At 37.4% G+C, this 19,388-nt stretch overlaps 1 protein-coding gene across 8 annotated transcripts in view; it reads right to left on the bottom strand.

The window, feature by feature from the left end:
* PRMT3 (protein arginine methyltransferase 3) overlaps positions 1–19,388 on the bottom strand; it is a 136,841-nt gene that overhangs the window by 95,068 nt on the left and 22,385 nt on the right. For 7 of the 8 annotated variants that reach the window (XM_027115180.1, XM_027115183.1, XM_027115182.1 and 4 more), the window contains one exon: positions 13,392–13,513. The exons of the other annotated variant lie outside the window; for it this stretch is intronic. In XM_027115180.1, coding sequence (XP_026970981.1) covers positions 13,392–13,513 — 122 coding nt within the window. The remainder of the gene's footprint in view (positions 1–13,391; positions 13,514–19,388) is intronic. 8 annotated transcript variants of the gene reach the window in all.

The raw sequence follows: 19,388 nt of genomic DNA on the forward strand, positions 1-19,388 counted from the left end.
AGTTCGTAACAAAATCGTCCTTAACAGACCTAAACTGGAAAACACAAAAATTCCCATCAAGAACAGAAAAGATAAATTGGGATATATTAATCAATGGCATTCTATATAACAATAAACATGAATGAACACTAAAAATAATGTTAAGCAAAACAAGCTAGACAAAAAGAATGCATATGATTTCATTTATTTAAAGGTCAAAATTGAGTAAACGAAACTATGCCCATTTAAGTGGTTAATATATAAAGCAATATAAAGGAAGTGATGACCACCAAAGTCAGTATGGTACTTACCTCAATCAAGCAGGGAGAGCATCTGACTGAAAGAGGGCAAAAGGAGGTGGGAGGAATTCTAAAGTGCTGGAAATGTTCTCTTTCCTATTATTTATCCATACATATGCATATTAGAACATATAATTTATGTGTTATGCACTTTTTAATATGTATATCTCACACAAAGGTAAAAAAGAAAGGATGTTTATATCCCGTCTGAGTTTTTTCAAAGAGGTACTTAATAAAATTCTCTATGAAAAAACTGCTGCAGTTGCTTACTATTTACTGCAATATTTAATTGGGCTTTCACAACTACAGACACTTCAAAGGAAACAAAGCAATCTTCTAAAAAGAGCAAAATGTTCCCACTGCCATAGAAATATCTTCAGAATGCTCATGCGAAACAAGGTGTATCCTGTAAAAGGCCATCTGCTCAGGCTGTTTATTGTCTGCTACAAGTCATAATCCTATTTGCCTCAGTAATTACTTGTTCAAATATAAATATAACCGGAAAGATTAAGATTTCAGGGAATACAGAAAAAAAGACAAAGGCCATAATTCCCAGTAATTCTGTATTAAAACATCACAACAGATATCATTCATGTAGATAACCCCTTTTATGAGACTGCTCATCTTAATCACCACCTGATTTACCATTCATGAAAGAAACTACAGATTTTACTTATTTTTCTTTTCTCAAGTGTCCAATCACTAAACCTTACATTTGCATAAAAGCATTCGAGGGCTTCCCTGGTGGCGCAGTGGTTGAGAGTCCGCCTGCCGATGCAGGGGACACGGGTTCGTGCCCCAGTCCGGGAGGATCCCACATGCCGCGGAGCGGCTGGGCCCATGAGCCATGGCCTCTAAGCCTGCGCGTCCGGAGCCTGCGCTCCGCAACGGGAGAGGCCACAACAGTGAGAGGCCCGCGTAACACAAAAAAAAAAAAAAAAAAAAAAAAAAGCATTCGAAATGAATTCTATCTCTGGAAACACCTGCTCAAAAACTAGCACAGATTTAATCTATAGAAATACAACACCATAATAAAAAGAGTACGCTAAGTAAGTCTCTTAACTAATCCAATAAACACAAATTATCTATTTTTCTAAGTGAACATTTTGTTAGAACAACAATCACTATCCTATATTATTTCCTATCTTAAAAGTAGCAATTTAAGTTTTATCTCATGATACAGGGACATCATCATGATTATCTGATACTGGGCATACAGAGATAAAAGACATGGTCTGTGCACTTAAGAACATGGTCTAAGGGATTCAGAGCAGTAAAGAACACAGGGTCCACAGGAGCTAATATAATAAGCCCTTAACTAAGTGACATTTGAGCTTAGTCAGGAAAAAACAGAGCATCCACAAAGACGTATGCAAGCATGGGGGTAAAGGAGGGTGCCTCATCTCTGTGTGCACAAACTGCTTGTGGTTATGTGTGTGTGTGCGTGTGTGTGTATGGAAGAGAAATTCCAAGTTTGAAGAGCTATAAATAGTTTAGTATGATTAGAACAACAAGAGGTAGTATGTAGTGACAAAGCTGGGAGGTAGTTACAGGGGATGCAAAGGAGTCTAGATTTTATTTAGAGATAATGAGGAGACATTTCAGGATTTTTAGAATGAGAAATATAGGATCAAATTTGTAATGTACCTCTGCCCAATGTGATTTTGATAAAAGACATAGTCTAGGTTCTAAGAAAGAACATGGTCTAGCAGAGAGATAGACGTGCAAACAGCATAAAGTACCACAGGGGTTCATACAATGAACACCTTATCAACTAAATGGCATTTAAAGCTGGTGACAAAATTATTACAAAGTTTACCTAGAAGAATACATGGGTGATAACTATTTTTTCAAAATGCATATGGGGCAGGGGGACAGGGAGGGAATACCCTGATATAAAAATATACAAGGTATATAGTATTACTTTGCTTTCAGTTAGCTATGGCACCCAAGCACACATATTTCTCTCTTGTTCCCCAAGCATGCTGAAATGACAATAAAGTAATACAAAATGTAATACACTTATAAACTCATGGAGATTTTAGAAGGTAATATCAAACAACCAAAGATTCTGATAAATTCAGTGGGGAAAAAAAGGAGACTCAAATGATTTTGGTAAACTTGTGAAGAAGGACCCAGTGCTCAGAGCACACATCAGAGAAGACTGTAGTGGAGGTGGGAGCCATTTTTCACAACACAAATCCCTGATGTCAAGAGGTATACAAAGTGGAAGTGACAAAGGAACTGAAAAATCATAGGAAAAGTGGTGCCCAGAACAGATCTCCCTCCCTTTTTCTCAGAGAGATGAGAGAAAACCCATACCAATTACCTTTATGAAATAATCTAGTCCTCCATTCATAAATGTAAAACAAAAGGAATCCTTAACTATTTGAGATAGGGGAAAGATGTAAGGACATCTCATAAACAACAAGTACTACCAGGCAGATAATTTCAATGCAGGGGCCAGACTTGCAATCAGAACAAAGCTATTCCATGAGCTGCCTCCCTCCCAAATGTACCATTTGTGTTTACAGGAGTGTAGCTGTGCAATTACTAACACTGGGGACATTTATTATTTAAAATTAGCAATAGCTTAGCTTCTAACACAATGAAAAAAATGAAGAAAGAATAACCTGGATTCAAGCAGAGACAATAGGTTTTCAGTCTTTCGTGTTGACAATTTATCTGGCTTTGAATGTTTGATGTCCTGGATCTTGAAAATACATTCATTCATTCATTGAGTAAGTATGTACACTGAATACCTACCTGTGTGCCTGGTACCCTCCCAGGAGGTTGAGGCACATCCGTGAATGAAATGGAGAAAAATCCCTGTCTAACCTTAGGGAGCTTATATTTTTAGTAAAGCTTACATTTTCATGTATTTCATCTCCTGTAACCTAAGTCTTTAAAGTGAGATCTCATACCAGGATTAGAGGTAATTTTTAGTTTCTCCTTTATTCTCTCATGTCTTCCCAACACAAAAACAACTTTTTCCCCTTTCTTCCTTTATTTATTTAAAGGGGAAGAGAATCGGTAGGAAAGTCAATCTGGCTGCACTGAGAGTACATGACAGAAGACCAAATAACTGAATACAAATAACCGAGCTACTTATGTGCAGATGTGTTAATTCATGTGAGTATATACGCAATACAAGAATGTGAATTAAGGCATGGATTTAAGAAACATCAATGAGGGACTTCGCTGGTGGCTAAGCGGTTAATAATCCGCCTGCCAATGCAGGGGACACAGGTTCGAGCCCTGGTCCGGGAAGATCCCACATGACACAGAGCAACTAAGCCCGTGCACCAAAACTACTGAGCCTGTGCTCTAGAGCCTGTGAGCCACAACTAGCAAGCCCTCGTGCCACAACTACTGAAGCCTGTGCGACTAGAGCCCGTGCTCCAAAACAAGAGAAGCCACCGCAATGAGAAGCACACCCACCGCAACAAAGAGTAGCTCCTACTCGCTGCAACTAGAGAAAGCCCGAGTGCAGCAACAAAGACCCAACGCAGCCAAAAATAAATATAAATAAATAAATAAATATAAAAGACACATCAACTGTAGACAAGGAATGGATTTGAGAAACAGTAAGGCTTTTCAAGAGGACTCTATCTCCAGCAAGTTTGCTGATGGAGACGTCAAGTTTGAGTCCCAGGTTCCCATTTTGACCTGTGAGAAGAGTTAATGCAGGTCTGTTCTCTCAGTTCTTACCTATCTCTGTAACCATGTCAATAATTCTTCATCAAACCCTAAGAACAAAACTCCTGAACATTCATGTAGTTTCTGATTAATGATGCTATTCTATACACATGAAGCTGTGGACCAAGACAAATCAGGAGGACACAGCATGTTTAAAGTAAACATGAAGATTAATGATATGTACCTGGTATCTGACATGGGTTTGTACAATGGCTGGTCACACAAAAGGTATGTGCCTACGTGAACAGTTCTCTTTGAGAACGATAGACTCTAAGACTCAAGCAAACTTCCTTGGGTAGAGACATCTCATAAGAGTCTCTGAGGTTCACAGCTAGAAGGAAAAGTACATCTTGCGTGACTCTTGCAGAGAAGAAAGGATTTTGTGGAAGCCTGTACATGACCTCCTTACCTATGGATATCTTTTTCTTACTGTCCCTGGACTATATCCTTTGCTGTAATAAATCTTAGCTGTGAACACAACTTTATATTGAGTCATGTGAGTTCTTCCAGTGAACCACTGAACTAGTGGGTAGTCACAGGACCCCCAAGACAGGACCACTGAGTTGACACAAAATTAAGGGGATGGTGGGACACAAGAAAAACTGAATTTAGTTTCTACGTAAGGCGTCTTGATCACCTTCATTACCTTCATTAGAAGAGTCCTGAGCAGCAATTTTTTTTTTTTTTTACCATTTTAGCTTCATCAGTGGTTCAAAGTTCCCTTCAGCTTTAACTTGCTCTTCTATTATTTCTATTATATTTATAAACAAATATGAAGAAACATCCCTTACTTCAAGGATTTATCCGGTGCATTTTGTGATCTTGTTCCAAATATTATATATACCACCACTATCTTTAAATTCATTAACTTACTTTATTCTTCTCAAAAACCTTTCACTAAGTATCTACCACATATAAGACACTTTGCCAGGTGTTATAGGGATAAAAATATTAAGAAGATAAAGCTCCTATCCTAGAATCCAGAGAAGGATATTTACATAAATATGACAACAGATCTAGGCTTTTCTTAATGTTTCATTTTTAACAGTATTCTAGACACAGGCAATATAAAAGACTGCATCTTTAATGTCATACTGAGATTGAAAGCACTGCATTGTAGCCATATGATAGATCAATCTTCTCATGAAAACTCCTCTGCAATAACATCCAAAAGTCTGAATAATGAGCTATTCCACAGCAGAGTCAATGAGAAACCAAAGGCAGCCAGAGTAATGGTAAAAATATTGCCAGAAGCTACCTCTGCTTCCTGAGGGTGAACACTGGATACAACTGTCTGGCAACTGAATAGCTTTGCTGTCCTTAGGTAAGTTTATGTTTCTGAAATGATCATTCACTGGAATGTGACAGCTAGAAAAAGAAACAATTTTTCATTCCTTCCATATTCACTTTGAGTTCTATTTGCCCGTTAATAGAACACCTTTAAAAATCCATATTCTACTTTATTCATGTCTACAACCTCAGAACTGCAAGCCTGACTTTCTTATTAAGTCCCAATCTATATACAAATAATTTATATATGTATATAAGCCCTGATATATATATATTAGTTTACATTAAAGCCAAAACTTACTCCATTCTACACTCATTTCTTTAAAAATGTTAGATCTGTTTTTTAAACAAAGAAAAGAAATAATTATTTTATCATTACTTTGAACACAATTCAAGGATTGTAAGTCGAATATATCTAAAAGAATAAAGAAACATGTATTTTAAAAGTATCCATCTTTTAGAATTTAAAGTACTTTTTTCAGATGTAAGCTTATGGAGTTTTAGAGAAATCCTGCTGTGTATAGATTTCTGACAGAGAAAGAAGCTTCAGAATTGCTAAAGACAATCACAGCCTGCTAATCAGAAGAGTTGCTTTCACTGACTGATGATAGTTCTAGAAAACTCCAGTGCAATAATAGACAAGTATAAGAGAAGCTTAGGGTAGATTTCAAGGGAGGAGAGTGAATACGGAATACAGCTGGCTAATGCTTGAAGCTTTATGGTGTAAGAGAACAGACTGTGAAACAGAAAGAATACAAAAAAGAGAGTCATCATATGTTGGTGGGATAGCTGCAAGAAATGATCATTTTAGAAACATAACCAACCAAATGTAAAGTATTATTGGAGGCACTGGTGCCAAGCCAAACATACCACTACAATTATCACCTAATATTATTATAATTACTAACATTTAGTAAGCAGTTACATGTCAGCCACTTGGTAAAGCACCATAAATGGATTCAATCCTTATAATAATCTTGTGAGATAGGTGCTACCATCAACCCCATCTTATAAATGAAGAGACCAGGGCTTCCCTGGTGGCGCCGTGGTTGAGAGTCCGCCTGCTGATGCAGGGGACGCGGGTTCGTGCCCCGGTCTGGGAGGATCCCACATGCCGCAGAGCGGCTGGGCCCGTGAGCCATGGCCGCTGAGCCTGTGCGTCCGGAGCCTGTGCTCCGCAGCGAGAGAGGCCACAACAGTGAGAGGGCCGCGTACCGCAAAAAAAAAAAAAAAAAAAAGACCAGGGTTAAAGAAGTTAAGCAATTTTCCCATTTTCATAAAGCTAAATAGTCAAAAAGCCAAAATTAAAAATCAAGTCATTTGGTTCCGGATGCTGAGAGATGTATGCTATTCTGCCTCCTCAACTGGTAGAATAATGGGCCAGTAAATGCTGGGAATATTAACATAAACTGTTTCCTGAATATCTTCTACAGGGACATTCACAAACAGAAGAACAGAGGTTATATCACCCCACAGTATAAATTTCAAATATTCGAATGGAAAACAAAGGAGAGATGCTGAGAACACTATGGAAATAGCTATCTTTTCACAATATAAAAAATGCAGGGGGTGGAGTCAAGATGGCGTACTAGGAGGACACGGAATTCACGTCTCTGAACAACCAGGGCACCTACCAGGCACCAGTGGGGCACCATGGACACTTAAGGGGATGGAAGGAACCCCCAGCGACTGGGTAGGACGGGAGCTATGGGGGGGAGTGAGGGGGGAGGAAAAGTGAAGGCAGGACGGGACTGGTGGTGAGAGGGGTGGCTGGGGGAGGGGAAGGGATCCCATGTCCGAAGGCAGAAATTGGGGACCACTGGGAGGGCAGAGGATCAAAAGGGAGTGTGGCCAGCTTTCCCCTGCCCATTTGGGGCCCCAGGAGCTTGCTGAGATCCTGGGCCTGATCTTCTGCCCACCTAGGCCCCCTCCAGCCACGAGGGTCCTGAGGGAGTGGGAGGGAGGGAAGGGGGAGCAAAAGTAAAGGCCGGACCTCCCAGATGGGCATCCCTGAGGGGTGGCTGGGGGAGGAGAGTTCCTACACCCAGTGGGACACACACACAGTTAGGGGTCCAGCGGGGACCAGGGAGATCCTGGGGGAGACAGTGGGCGTGGGGGGGCATGGAAGAGAACACGGCCAGCGCTCTCCCAGTCCACTTAGGCACCAGGGAGCCTACCTAAAATGAAGATTACTTTACCCAAAAAGGATCTCATTCAGATTTGATGGAGAAATCAAAAGCTTTACAGACAAGCAAAAGCTAAGAGAATTCAGCACCACCAAACCAGCTTTACAAGAAGTGCTAAAGGAACTTCTGGAGGCAGGAAACACAAGAGATAAAAAAGACCCAAAAAAACAAACCCAAATCAATTAAGAAAATGGTAATAGGAACATACATATCAATAATGACCTTGAATGTAAATGGATTAAATGCTCCAGCCAAAAGACACAGACTGGCTGAATGGATACAAAAACAAGACCCATATATATGTTGTCTACAAGAGACCCACTTCAGACCTAGGGACACATACAGACTGAAAGTGAGGTGATGGAAAAAGATATTCCATGCAAATGGAAATCATAAGAAAGCTGGAGTAGCAATACTCATATCAGATAAAATAGACTGTAAAATAAAGAAAGTTACAAGAGATAAGGAAGGACACTACATAATGATCAAGGGATCGATCCAAGAAGAAAACATAACAATTATAAATATTTATGCACCCAACATGGGAGCACCTCAATACATAAGGCAAATGTTAACAGCCATAAAAGGAGAAATCAACAGTAACACAATCATAGTAGGGGACTTTTAACACCCCACTTACACCAATAGACAGATCATCCAGGCAGAAAATAAATAAGAAAACACAAGCTTTAAATGACACAACAGACCAGATAGACTTAATTGATATCTTAAGGACATTCCACCCAAAAGCAGAAGAATACACTTTCTTCTCAAGTGCACACAGAACGTTCTCCAGAACAGATCACATTTTGGGTCACAAATCAAACCTTGGAAAATTTAAGAAAACTGAAATCATATGAAGCATCTTTTCCAACCACAACATTATGAGATTAGAAATCAATTGAAGGAAATAACAGTAACAAACACAAATACATGGAGGCTAAAGAGTGTGCTGCTAAATAACCAAGAGATCACTGAAGAAATCCAAGAGGAAATCAAACAATACCCAGAAACAAATGACAACGAAAACACGACGATCCAAAACCTATGGCACACAGCAAAAGCAGTTCTAAGAGGGAAGTGCATAGCAATTCAGGCTCACCTCAAGAAACAAGAAAGATCTCAAGTAAGCAATCTACCTTATACCTAAAGTAACTAGAAAAAGAACAAAGAAAACTCAAAATTATAGAAGGAAAGAAATCATAAAGATCAGAGCAGAAATAAATGAAATAGAAACAAAGAAAACAATCGCAAAGATCAATAAAACTAAACGCTGGTTCTTTGCGAAGATAAACAAAATTGATAAACCTTTAGCCAGACTCATCAAGAAAAAAGGGGAGAGGATACAAATCAATAAAATTAGAAATGAAAAAGGAGAGATTACAACTGACACCGCAGAAATACAAAAGATCGTAAGAGACTACTACAAGCAACTATATGCCAATAAAATGGACAACCTGAAAGAAATGGACAAATTCCTGGAAAAGTACAACCTTCCAAGACTGAACCAGGAAGAATTAGAAAATATAAAAAGACAAATCACAGGTAATGAAATTGAAACCATAATTAAAACTACTAGAACTAATCAATGAATTTGGTAGGGTTGCAAGATACAAAATTAATGCACAGAAATCTCTTGCATTCCTATACACTAACAAAAGATCAGAAAGAGAAATTAATGAAACAATTCCATTTACCATCTCAACAAAGAGAATAAAATACCTAGGAATAAACCTACCTAAGGAGGCAGAAGACCTGTATTCAGAAAACTATAAAACACTGATGAAAGAAATCAAAGATAATATAAACAGATGGAGAGATATACCATGCTCCTGGATTGGAAGAATCAATATTGTAAAAATGACTTTACTACCCAAAGCAATCTACAGGTTCAATGCAATCCCTATCAAATTACCAATGGCATTTTTCACAGAACTAGAACAAGAAATTTTACAATCTGTATGGAAACACAAAAGATCCTGAATAGCCAAAGCAATCTTAAGAAAGAAAAACGGAGCTGGTGGAATCAGGCTCCCTGACTTCAGACTATACTACAAAGCTACAGTAATCAAGATAGTATGGTACTGGCACAAAAACAGAAATACAGATCAATGGAACAGGACAGAAAGCCCAGAGATAAACCCATGCACATATGGTCACCTTACCTTTGATAAAGGAAGTAAGAATATACAATGGAGAAAAAACAGCCTCTTCAATAAATGGTGCTGGGGAAAATGGACAGCTACATGTAAAAGAATGAAATTAGAACACTCCCTAAAAGCCATACACAAAAATAAACTCTATTTATTTTTGGGCCAGACACTATAAAACTCTGAGAGGAAAACATAGGCAGAACACTCTATGACATAAATCACCGCAAGATCCTTTTTGACCCACCTCTTAGAAAAATGGAAATAAAAACAAAAATAAACAAATGGGACCTAATGAAACTTAAAAGCTTTTGCACAGCAAAGGAAACCATAACAAGACGAAAAGACAGAATTTCCATTTCTCAGAATGGAGAGAAAATATCTGCAAATGAAGCAACTGACAAAGGAGTAATCTCCAAAATATACAAGCAGCTCATGAAGCTCAGTATCAAAAAAACAAGCAACCCAATCCAAAAATGGGCGAAAGACCTAAACAGACATTTCTCCAAAGAAGACATACAGATGGCCAACAAATGCATGAAAAGATGCTCAACATCACTAATCATTAGAGAAATGCAAATCAAAACCACAATGAGGTATCACCACACACTGGTCAGAATGGCCATCATCAAAAAAATCTGTAAACAGTAAATGCTGGAGAGGGTGTGGAGAAAAGGGAACCCTCTTGCACTGTTGGTGGGAATGCAAATTGATACAGCCACTATGGCAAACAGTATGGAGGTTCCTTAAAAAACTAAAAATAGAACTACCATATGACCCAGCAATCCCACTAATGGGCATATACCCTGAGAAAACCATAATTCAAAAAGAGTCATGTACCACAATGTTCATTGCAGCACTATTTACAATAGCCAGGATATGGAAGCAACCTAAATGTCCATCAACAGATGACTGGATAAAGAAGATGTGGCACATATATACGAGGGAATATTACTCATCCATAAAATGAACAAAGTTGAGTTATTTGTAGTGAGATGGATGGACCTACAGTCTGTCCTACAGAGTGAAGTAAGTCAGAAACAGAAAAGTACCATATGCTAACACATATATATGGAATTTTAAAAAGCGGTACTGATGAATCTAGTGGCAGGGCAGGAATAAAGACACAGATGTAGAGAACAGACTTGAGGGCATGGGGGGAAGGGGAGGCTGGGAAGCTGGGATGAAGTGAGAGAGTAGCAGTGACGCGTACACACTACCAAATGTAAAATGGATGGCTAGTGGGAAGCTGCTGCATAGCACAAGGAGATCAGCTCGGTGCTTTGTGACCACCTAGAGAGGTGGGATAGGGAGGGTGGGAGGGAGGCTCAAGCGGGAGGGGATGTGGGGATATATGTATACATATAGCTGATTCACTTTGTTGTACAGCAGAAACTAACACAACATTGTAAAGCATTTATACTCCAATAAAGATGTGGAAAAAAAAAAGGCAAAGGAGAACATCTTTGAAGAAAAGTACAATGTTGGCTCATCCAAAACAAAAAAGTCTGATTTTCAAACTCTATAGGTTCTAAGTAAAGCAAACTACTGAATGCAACCAATACATGCACTGTGAGTAGTGAAATGAAGAGACAGCATAGTAAATTGGCTTTGAGTATGGACCATGGAGTCAGGCTGCCTGGGATCTAATCCTGGCTGCACTACAAATAAGGAGAGTTACATAGTCTCTGTGTCTCAATTTCCTAATCTCTATAAAAACAAATATTTATATATATGTACTGTTTCTGTACCTACCTCAAAAAATAATTAAATAGAAAGTACTAAGTTAATGTTAGCAACTTTTATTGTTAAATTTAAGTACCTAGAATTGAATGCTAAGTTATTTTCAATAAATGCTCTCATGCAAAATTTCCATACACTCCAGCACTAAATTTCATACACAATGAATTTGATTATAATCATTGTACAAACATATTTCTAAAAAGTCACTAGGAATCAGGGCTTCTGTGAAATAAAATGAAAACAAAACAAAATAAAATGAGTGCTATCACTATCTTTTTCTTCCGTAAGGGAATTAAAATGACAGCACATCTAGTCTCACCTTACAGAAATCAAAAATGACAAATGAATACATAAATGAACATGGTCTTTCATAAGATGAGAATTTCTAATAGAAATATCTTACTGTAATCTTACTATCACAACAATAAAATTTTGATAATTCATCTAGAACAATCTATTCTTTGGGACAGTGGTTCTCACACCTGTTTGGATGGTAATGCACAAGCAAGAGAGGGTGCTCTTTACAGAACCCCCAAAATGATGATGTTGTAGTTAATGGCAACATAAGAAATAAAAAAAACTTTACTAGATTATGGACTGAATATGCATATGCAACATAGATGCATATTCTCTAATATGAAAATAATAACCACAAACCTCTATATATGAAAAAATCTAAGCAAGAGCAATGTCATTTTTTCATTAACATTAATTTGGTACTTGTTAGTAATAACAGTTGCTAACTTCTGAATACCTACTACATGCCAGGCACGCAATATGCCAAAGAGACTGAGGTGCATATCTTACTTGTAACTTATTTACCTTACTCATAACCATATGAGGTAGTCATCATTATTTTCATTTTGACAGTAGAACAACTGAGGTTTCAAAGAGGTTAGATATAATTTAACTGAAGTTCAAACAACAGGGAAGGGAAAGAGCAAGAACTCAAACCTGTCTGACTCAAACTTTGCACTCTTAACCACAACACTAGACTTCAATGCAATAAAATCTAAAAATTTAAACATTTTACATAAATTTTATATGAATCAGAAATGATCAATATTAACCAATTTTAAGAATAAAACATATGTATCAGTGGGGAGGACCATTTAAGAATCATTGCCGAGAATCTAACATAAGCATGGCAAAAGCTGTTAAAAGAGTAGACCTTAAATGTTTCCAACACAAAAAAGCAATGGTAATTATTTCATGTGACACAATGGAGGTGTTAGCTAATGCTATGGTGGTAATCATTCTCTACTATATTCATGTATCAAAGCAATACATTTTACACCCTAAACTCACACAATATTATGTGTCAATTATATCTCAATAAAGCTGGGGGAAAAAAGAATCACTAATAAGCCTGCTATTAAAATTATTCTGGAAATTATTCCAAAGTTCCAAATGTAACATGCTTTGGTTAAGTACACAGCTAACAAAATCTAGTTCTAAAAGCTGTAATTCAAATGAAGGTCTTCTTACTAGGATATAAGCCAACTGTAAAATCAATCACGGATCAATTAACCTAACTTAATTCCTCAAAGAGAGGAGATATTTTTAGAGAACATAATTAAGTTTGTAGCCATTCTGGAATTTACTTATTTTAATTTGAGGAGGCACAAGGGCTAGTGTTGTCAAAAAGAAAAAGATAACCCTTAGTCTTTTTAGTTGAACTGCTATTTGCTAAAGGAAATACTACTGATATATTGAGTTTTGTAGCAAGTCTTCTAACACTGCCCTATATGTCCATGATTTCTAATTTCATATTATTGTAATCAGCATATCTATAGCCATAATTGGAAGGACAGAAAACTATATAAAAATAATTCTCATCAATGAGAAGAACAATGAAAAGATTATTCATAGCTCAAACATGTCTAGGTCAATCCAACTTAAAATCTTATTATTCTGGAATGAATTTTTACTAAAAGACAAGTGTCTTGAGTCTGCATTGGATAGCTATTAAAGACAAGAAAATCAATTGATATTAATCATTAAATTTAAAAATAATCTTAAGTCAAGCCATAAAATGCAACTACCTTATGATATGCATTGCCTGGTAAAGTATTTCAGACTGATCAACTCCAAGAACCTTCTTTGCCCCAGCTTTAGCAGCAAACATAGAGAGAATTCCAGTTCCACAACCAACATCCAAAACTACCTGGTGTAATAAAAGAACAGATGTTATCGAGAAGGTCTAATACTTTAAATCCTATTCATATATGATGATGTTTCTGGCTAGGAATAGATAACAAAATTTAAACTTTACCGATCAAATATGGTAATAATTTCTCTTTGGGGAAATAGAAAATATAATTACATTAAGTTGTTTTAAATTCGTAACAGTGTTTTGGCCACAGTCTGCTGCAATTAGATGCAACAATGTAAATTTAAGAGATGTTTTATATGAAATAAGCAATTCCCACAGACTTATTAAGGGGGAATTAGTCTCTTTTTTATTTCCTTATTGTATGTATGCTCTAATTTAGGCTTAGAAATTCTAAATTTTAACAGAAATAAACTTTCTCAAGATTGAGTGGCAGGAATTAAGCAAGATAGCCTGATCCAGTACAATTTAAAAATGGTTATAAAGGAATCATGAATGGAATATTACTCAGCCATAAAAAGAAACAAAATTGAGTTATTTGTAGTGAGGTGGATGGACTTAGAGTCTGTCATACAGAGTGAAGTAAGTCAGAAAGAGAAAAACAAATACTGTATGCTAACACATATATACGGAATCTAAAAAAAAACTGGTTCTGATGAACCCAAGGGCGGGACAGGAATAAAGACGCAGACGTAGAGAAGGGACTTGAGGACATGGGGCAGGGGGATAGAAGGAGAAGCTGGGACAAAGTGAGAGAGTGGCATGGACATATATACACGACCAAATGTAAAATAGCTAGGTAGTGGGAAGCAGCCACATAGCACAGGGAGATCAGCTCGGTGCTTCGGGACCACCTAGAGGGGTGGGATAGGGTGGGTGGGAGGGAGGCACAAGAGGGAGGGGATATAGGGATATATGTATAAATATAGCTGATTCACTTTGTTATACAGCAGAAACTAACACAACATTGTAAAGCAATTATACTCCAATAAATATGTAAAAAAAAATAAAGGAATCATGGATACAGAATATTGCCATAACCCCTCCACTTCCAAAATTAAATGTTCAACTCATTTTAATAATACAGGTACAATAAAAACAAACTGGCTTCTAGAACTCAGTAACTTGAGAGTTTAATTTTTAAAAATGATATTCACTATCATTGGTGAAAGAAATAAGAAGAACCAAATTCAAGATGTTATTGGGGATAGGCAGGGAGCAATTATTTCTAATCAAGAATTTCACACGGTTCTTCCCAGAACAGTATAGTGAAACGTGCTTGGTTCATAGTAAAAAACAAAAACTAATTACCAAGGAAACACATTCAGCAAAATACTCAGAGGTACACTAGAAATTACTGAAAACTGTAGTGCCTTAAGTCTTTCATTACCAATGACCTGAAACCCTATATACTTGTCTCAAAATATGAAATTATTTCAGTCGTCTTCTACTTTAAGTATTCACTGAGCATTACTAAGTGCAGGCATTGATCATTGTGATGGGGTACAGCAACAAACAAGACCAAGTCCCTGTCCTAATAGAGCTTACAATCTTGTGGGGGAGACAATGAACAGACCAAGAATAGAGAATAAAGAACAGAGAATGTTAACAGAGAATAGTAGTGTTATAAAGAGAACTCAAGCACAGAGTAGACGTTAGAGCAAGGGGCGGGGGACACACTCTTTTAGAATTTTAGATAGGTCTGCGAATACTTCTCTGATACATGTGAGCGGAGAAGGAAATGAAGTAAAGGAGTGTGCCAGGCAAAGATCTGGAGGAAGTGTCTTCTAGCCATAGAAGATATTAAATGCAAAGCACAAGATTCCAGGCAAAGCAAGAAGGCCACTGTAGCTGAGCTGGGTGAGAAAGGTTCCTTGGCGGTGAGATCAGGGTTAAGCAGGGGTCAGATCACATAAAGCCCTTGGATTTTATTCTGAGTAATGGGAAGCTACTGTAAGAAAAATAGAACTAGAATTAAGAATCTATTACATTTTTCAACAATTACTTTTTCACTAGGTAAAACATTCATACAGTTTAAACATCAAAAAGTGTATTTCTTATTTATCCTTCAAAATAATTTTTATGCATATACAATGCAATACTATATATGTATTTCCTTCCCTCCTTTACACAAATGGAAGCATATTATACCCACTGTGCTACACATTGCTTTTTTCCTTAACAATATAATTTAGAGATCTTTCCATATCAGTTTATAGAACTTCTTTCTCTTATATAGCTGTATAGGATTCCGTATCATGGTTGTACCATAATCTACTGATCCAATTCTCTACTGATGGACATTTACGTAGTTCCTGAAATTTTACCATGACAATCAATGCTGTAAATAACATTATACCTAATCCCATTCATACATGAGTAACTCTACAGATGTACAAAGGAGTAAATCTATTCCTAGAAATAAAAACACTGGGTCAGAGAGAATATACATATTTGTAATTCTGCTAAACATAAATTACCCGCCATATGGCAATTCTACTCATGAAGACTCAAATCAGCAATGTGTAAGGGCCAATTTCCTCACAGGTGACACTAGCCCATATAATCAAACTTTCAGATTTCTGCCAATATGGCAAGTACAAAATAATGATATACTGGTCTAGATTTAATGTGCATTTCCATTATCATGAGGCTTTGCAACATCTTTCACATGTTGTAGAGCCATCTGTAGTTCTATGTGAACCATCTATTTTAGCCTTTCTCCATTTCTCCACCAAGTTGTTAGTCCTTCTCTTACCAAATTTCTCTTATCAAATTTTATCAAATAAGAGTTCTTTGTTAGTGAAGAGCAGACCTTTGTAATACGACTTGCAATGTTTTCTCTCAGCATATGATTTTTCGCCTTTTGATTCTGCTTAAACTGATCTTTGCTATGTAGAAATTCTTTACTAACAGTCAAACTCATTAATTTTTTCTTTTAATGGCTTCTGGATTTTGATCATAATTAGGCCAACTTAGCCCATATTCTCTCCTATTTCATTCACACTTCCTTCTGGTACATTTATAGTTTCATTACTACAGTTTTTGTTTTTTTTAAATCATAGTATACACTAAGAGGTATGGCTCCAACTTTACTTCTGTTCAGAAAGCTAACCAATTGTCCCAACATGTTATTAAACAGTCTGTGTTTGCATCCCCCCGAAATTCACACGTTGAAATACTAACCCCCAAGGTGATGGTATTAGAAGCTGGGGCCTTTCGGAGGTGATTATGTCATGGGGACAGACCAAAACACACAGAAATTTTAGTGAATGCTGAAGGTCCCTGTCTCAATTCATTCAGTATACTATAACAAAAATACCATAAACTGAGTGGTTTGTAAACAACAGAAATTTATTTCTCACAGTTCTGGAGGCTGGAAAGTCTAAGATCAAGGCACAGGTTGACTCTGGTGAGGGCCTGCTTTGTGGTTCACAGACATGACTTCTTGCTGTGTCCTCACATGACAGAGGAGAGGAAGGGATCCCTCTGGAGATGTGTATATTTTGGTTTATTTCTAGATTTTTATTCTGCTCCATTAATCTGTACAATCACGTACCAATAATTATTCTAACTATAGAAGCTTGGCAGAATTTCTGTCTAGTAAAACTAGTCCACCCTCACTGCCAATTGTTTTCACAGTGTTTCTGGACAATTTTGTATGTTTATTTTCCCACAAGAACAAGAAAATCAGCTTGTCTATGGTTTCTTTGTTTTTTTTTTTAAGTCTTAGCATTTTTATAGGGATTGCACTAAAATATAAATTTTTTTTTTTTTTTCTTTTTTTTGTGGTACACGGGCCTCTCACTGTTGTGGCCTCTCCTGTTGTGGAGCACAGGCTCTGGACGTGCAGGCCCAGCGGCCATGGCTCACGGGCCCAGCCGCTCCGCGGCATGTGGGATCTTCCTGGACTGGGGCACGAACCCGCGTCCCCTGCATCAACAGGCAGACTCTCAACCACTGCGCCACCAGGGAAGCCCTAAAATATAAATTTATGGAACACAGACAATTTTATTTTGTGTTTTCCATTCAGGAACATGGTATGACTTTCAATTTGTTTAAATCATCTGTTATGTTCTTCAGGAGTTTGGGGTTTTAAAAAATCTTTTTCATCTAAGTCCTGCACATTAGTTAAGTCTGTTCCTACACATTTTATCTTCTGTATTGTTTACTAGTGTAAGTGAAGTCTGTTCCATTACATCTTTTTTAAAAATTAATTAATTTATTTATTTTTGGCTGTGTTGTGTCTTAGTTGCTGCACGCGGGCTTTCTCTAGTTGCGGCGAGCGGGGGCTACTCTTTGTTGTGGTGCACAGGCTTCCCATCGCGGTGGCTTCTTTTGTTGCAGAGCACAAGCTCTAGACACACGGGCTTCAGTAGTTATGATATGCTGGCTCAGTAGTTGTGGCCTGCAGGCTCTAGAGTGCAGGCTCAGTAATTGTGGCGCACGGGCTTAGTTGTTCCATGGCATGTGGGATCTTCCCGGACCAGGGCTCAAACCCGTGTCCCCTGCACTGGCGGGCGAATTCTTAACCACTGCGCCACCAGGGAAGCCCTGTTCCATTATATCTTGAAAATATAATACACCAAAACTGACTCCAGAAGAGACAGAATCTAAACAGTCTAATTTCTATTGAAGAAATAAGGTTACCAAAAGGCTACTGCTCTAAGAAGGACGTGGCCCAGATGGCTCCACAGGGAAATGTGACTGTTCCTGCACATGTGGCCTATCTGGGTGAGTCAGCACATTTTAACATAACCACTTCACACACAAGAAAGTTTAAAATTGTAAGGTGCAATCTATACAACATCACTGCAAGCAAAACTATTTTTTTAATGTTACAAATAAAATATATTAACCACAACATCAAGAAAATACTATAACACAGAGCATATATATTTATAGTATGGTTATAGTATATCAGTTTGAAATATTATGTGGCATAAAATATAAAAATATATATAACACGGGCTTCCCTGGTGGCACAGTGGTTGAGTCCACCTGCCGATGCAGGGGACACGGGTTCGTGCCCTGGTCCAGGAAGATCCCACATGCCGCAGAGCGTCTGGGCCCATGAACCATGGCCGCTGGGCCTGCGCGTCCGGAGCCTGTGCTCCGCAACGGGAGAGGCCACAACAGTGAGAGGCCTGCATACCGCAAAAAAAAAAAAACCCAAAAAAACCCAAAAAATATATATATATAACACAATAGTAAGTGATAACTTCCCAAGAACTTTCATTGAAATAAGATACTTGCAAAATTAAAAATAAAAGATCAGTGTGGAATTTAGAAGTTTGATAGCACAGGGCTTTGGCAATGGTGTTTGGGAATATCAACACCCACACAGTTTCTGGAAAGACAAGTTGGCAGCACTAAAACCATCCTGGGTAGAATGACCTAGGGAGGCCACTGCTAGGAATTTATCTTATTATTCTACTCTCATATTTATAAAAAGATTTTTAATATTTTATATTTTTACATGCAGCATTATTTCTAATATAACTTAAAACAATTTATGGACAATTTTACATTGGGTTTTTGAGCCATTAAAATAATGTTAATAAGGGATTATCTTAGAGAAATTGCTGAACTACAAAAGCTAAGTACAGAAGGGTATGTATCATTTACTCCAATTAGAGTGTGTGTTCTTTTTTAAGACTATACATACACACACATATATAATTTATATACATATGCATATATATATAAAATTCTTCTTTAACCTTTTCTGAAGGAAGGAGAGCCTCAGACAAGGAAAGTAACAGATCCAGAATCATAGAGCTGGTAATTTGTAAAGGTAGCACTCAAACATACATAGGTCGATCTGCTTTTTAAAGCCTATATTTAAATTATATTTTAAATTATATACTAATTATTTATTACATCTAGCTCAGATTTAGGTAGTTGGGCAAATAAACTAAAATCTGGT

This window comes from Aethalodelphis obliquidens, unplaced genomic scaffold (assembly GCF_003676395.1).
Source record: "Aethalodelphis obliquidens isolate GAN/ISIS:26980383/991018 unplaced genomic scaffold, ASM367639v1 scaffold14, whole genome shotgun sequence".
NCBI classification, from domain to species: domain Eukaryota; kingdom Metazoa; phylum Chordata; class Mammalia; order Artiodactyla; family Delphinidae; genus Aethalodelphis; species Aethalodelphis obliquidens.